Below are 3,786 nucleotides of genomic sequence, written 5' to 3'. Positions count from 1 at the left end.
GAGGCCGAGCCTCGCCTTCCTGAGATCTCCCTGAAAGCCTCGAGGCCCGCCCCTTGCCCAATGCCCATAGTCCCTCATGTTTGGCCACGCCCCGGCTCGGCCACGCCCCCAGCTGAGCCCCACCCTTCTCCAGGCCTGACCTCCGAGGGCATCTACCGCAAGTGTGGGCAGACGTCAAAAACACTACGGCTGCTGGAGAGCCTACGGTTGGACGCTCGCTCTGTGCGCCTCAAGGAGGGCGAGCAGCACGTGGACGACGTCTCCTCCGCACTCAAGCGCTTCTTGCGAGATCTGCCCGATGGGCTCTTCACTCGAGTCCAGCGCCTAGCCTGGCTGGAGGCCTCAGGTGGGCCCTGCAGCCCATGCCCAGTCTGAGACCCAGGCCAGTGCTGCTGACTTGTACACTCTGATCTCAGTTTTCCCTGCCCTCCCCATCATGCGCTTGGGGCTAAGCATGCCCCAGCGGTGGACTCTAGCGCCCCTTCCTCCTTGCCTCTCATTCCCATTGTCACTCTGTGCAGAGCTGGCATCCCTTGGAGTTGGAGAATTTTTTCCTTTTGTTACATGGCTGGCCTTATTTGACTTAGAGCGGGGTAGAGAGTGATATCACCTAGGATGGGAGGCAGAGTAGCCCGAGGGGTGGGACAGGGAAGGTGGTTACTGGGGGGGATTCCTGACCTGATCCATCTCTCCCTACCCAGAGATTGAGGATGAGGAGGAGAAGGTGTCCAGGTACCGAGAGCTTCTGGCACGTCTGCCCCCAGTCAACCGGGCCACAGTGAAGGCTCTTATCAGCCACTTGTACTGGTGAGGAGCAGCACTCCTGGGGGGCTGGGGTGGAAAAGACTCTTCTACTCCCAACCTGGCTGACTCTTCTCCCCTGGGAACCAGGTGGGTCTGGGAACTGAGTGTTGCCTTATGATGTGCCCTGGTCTTGGACACTTTGGCTCCCAGCTTGCTTCCTTCAGGGTGGGAGAGTAGAGGAGGTTTCAGCTAGCAGCCACATCTCTCAGGTTCCCAGCCTTACTTCTCCCTGGGACCTAAAACTTGGTCAGAAAGACTGTCCCCTCTTCCTCTTAACTAGTGGTCCTCTCTGACTGGGACCTACCATGGTCTCACTCCAGGAGCCATTCATGGACCGGGCAGGAATTAGGAAGGTGAGGTAGGGAAGTCCTGGGTTAGACCCCTCATTCAAGGCTTCCGTCCTTCTGTGTCCAGTGTCCAGTGCTTCTCAGACACGAACCAGATGAACACGCACAACCTGGCTATTGTGTTTGGGCCCACGCTCTTCCAGACAGATGGGCAGGACTACAAGGCCGGCCGTGTGGTGGAAGACCTCATCAGCCACTATGTGGTGGTATTCAGTGTGCGTTCCCCAGCAGGCGGGCAGCGGTGGGCAGCATTCAGCCTCATGGGCAGCAGTGACTGTCTGTCCCTGTCCCTTCCCCCTTTACAGGTGGATGAGGAGGAGCTGAGGAAGCAGCGGGAGGAGGTCACTGCCATCGTGAAGATGCGTGTGGCTGGCACTGCTAGTGGGACCCAGGTGAAGGGCAGGGCCTGGGGTGGGGGGCTCAGGCCAGGCACCTGCACCCACTCCCCAGGCCTCCCGCTGAGCCCTGTTTCCCTACAGCACGCTGGTGACTTCATCTGTACCGTGTACCTAGAGGAGAAGAAGGCGGAGGCAGAGCAACACGTCAAGGTGGGGACCAGGGACCGAGAGGCCAAGGGGCTAGGAGAGTCAGGCTGGACCAGGCACAGGCTCCGACGACCAGGGAGCATGGCTTCCACCCCCAGGGGAGCCCTGGTTTGGGACCTGTATCTGGCCAGTGCCAGAGCCTGTCTCTTTCCCCTCTCACCCATCAGGACCACTCAGAGACAGCCTCCTGCATCCCAGTACTCCAGAGGACACTGAGAGGGGTGGGCTCACAACCACACAGCAAGGTTGTGACAGAGTGAGGGCTAGGGGTTGGGTAGGCTGATCTCCTCCTCCTCCTCCTGGGTCCACACAGATCCCAGCATCCATGACTGCAGAGGAGCTTACCTTGGAGATCCTGGATCGCAGGAATGTGGGCATCAGGGAGAAGGACTATTGGACCTGCTTCGAGGTCAACGAGAGGGAGGAGGCAGGTGCGTGACCACCAGGACTGGTGCAGGAAATGGGGCAGCCCCAGTCTGTCGTCCTCTATCCCAGTTTTGCGATACCGGTGGCAAGGGGGTGTTTTAGGTGATGGATGTGGCTGTCGAGTTGTGACCTCAGTGATGGTGGTGAAAGCGTGCTGGCGGGGGTTCAGGTGGCAGCTGTAACATGGCTGATGGGAGGGATGGTGAAGGAGTGGATCGTGTCAGCTATGGCACTTTCTCTAGTGTTAATGAGATTGGTGTTGCTTGCAATGGTGGAGATGCTGAATTTGATAATGGGGTTGTGAGTGACAGCATGGGTGGTGAGAAGCATGCTGGAGAAACGGGGTGCAGTGCTGGTGCTGTTAAGGGGCCACGGTGGTAAAGGGGGGTGATAAGGCATTTTAGGGTGAAGGATGGTCTCAGTGGCAGTGGAGGTTGAGGGTGTGTCTGTTCATTTGTTTTACTGTTGTTTGTTGAGTGCCAGGCAGTCAGCAGGAGAGTTGGGCACATAGTCCCTTCCCTCACAGGGGTTACTCTAGTATGGAATAGAGATTCTGATCCTGTGATCACACCCATAAACACACAACTACAGCTGTGTTAACTTCTGTGAAAGAAAGGGCCATAATGCCACCAAAGCTTATAACAAGGTCTCTGGCTTTGGAGCCCCTGGACTAGGAGGTTAAGGAAGAGTAGGGGTTACTTGGCGAAGAAGAGAGGAACGTACTTCCAGGCAGTGGGGACAGCGTGGACAAAGGCCCTGTGGTGGCCAGGGGCTCTGTACTTTCAAGGAGCTTGAGATAAGGGCAGTGAGGTGTGTGGCACAGGGTGGGGCTGAAGATGGAGGCAGAGGCCACTCTCATGGCCTGACAACAACACAAGGCCATTGAAAAGTTAGTGGTTGGGAGCTGGAAAAGATTCCTCCTTACTGCTGGGTAGAGGGACACGGAGAGAGGGGATGAGCGCCCATGGCAGGGACTGCTTCAGAGGCCACACCATTGGTCCAGGAAGATGGTATCACACGCCAGGTTGGCTGCCAGGAGCTGGAAAGAAGCAGAGAGATTCGACACATTGCAGACTGAGAGGGAGGAGAGTTTATTTCCGGCTTGAGTAGCCTGGTGGGCGGTGCTCTTTGCCCTGATGAGGACGCACAGGAAAGATCACCAGCTTTGGTTTTGAACGTGGCAGGTTGGAGCAGATTTGGTCCTGCCCAGATGTGTCAGGAGTGGTCAGGGGAGCCGTGTGGCAGTAGGAGGCAGAGGCGGTGGGCGGTGCCGTTCGCCACGTCGGTGATGGGTGTCTGTGGGCTAGCTCTCAGTGCTGTCTGGCCTTGTGGCCCCAGTGACCAAGTGTCCCCTCCCCAGAGCGCCCCCTGCACTTTGCGGAGAAGGTGCTTCCCATCCTACACGGGCTGGGCACAGACAGCTACCTGGTGGTGAAGAAGCACCAGTCCATGGAGGCCATGCTGCTGTACCTAGGTAGGTGGTGTCCCTGGGTGGGCGGTGCCTGTGGGGCTGGGAAGCCTGGTTGAGGGGGGGGTCCCTCCATCTAGACCTGGAGCAGGATATGGTGGAGCCAGGCAGGAGAGGCTCAGGCAGCAAGTACCAGGGGGGCAGGCCTCTTCAGAGGCTGGGGCAGGACAGGGGAGGTTCCTTCATTGGGGGAACC

The 3,786-nt window shown here is 58.2% G+C and overlaps 1 protein-coding gene across 1 annotated transcript in view; it reads left to right on the top strand.

Annotated features, from left to right (window-relative positions):
* Positions 1-3,786, top strand: part of ARAP1 (ArfGAP with RhoGAP domain, ankyrin repeat and PH domain 1) — a 35,494-nt gene that overhangs the window by 23,832 nt on the left and 7,876 nt on the right. Inside the window, exons 20-25 of the mRNA XM_010849499.1 lie at positions 134-346; positions 702-807; positions 1,219-1,366; positions 1,457-1,699; positions 2,010-2,127; positions 3,483-3,596. Of these exons, the coding sequence (XP_010847801.1) occupies positions 134-346; positions 702-807; positions 1,219-1,366; positions 1,457-1,699; positions 2,010-2,127; positions 3,483-3,596 (942 nt within the window). The remainder of the gene's footprint in view (positions 1-133; positions 347-701; positions 808-1,218; positions 1,367-1,456; positions 1,700-2,009; positions 2,128-3,482; positions 3,597-3,786) is intronic.

This window comes from Bison bison, unplaced genomic scaffold (genome assembly GCF_000754665.1).
Source record: "Bison bison bison isolate TAMUID 2011002044 unplaced genomic scaffold, Bison_UMD1.0 scf7180017864284, whole genome shotgun sequence".
In the NCBI taxonomy this organism is placed as follows: Eukaryota; Metazoa; Chordata; class Mammalia; order Artiodactyla; family Bovidae; genus Bison; species Bison bison.
Note: the sequence above shows the minus strand (reverse complement) of the source record. Positions and strands in the feature narration are given on the sequence as shown.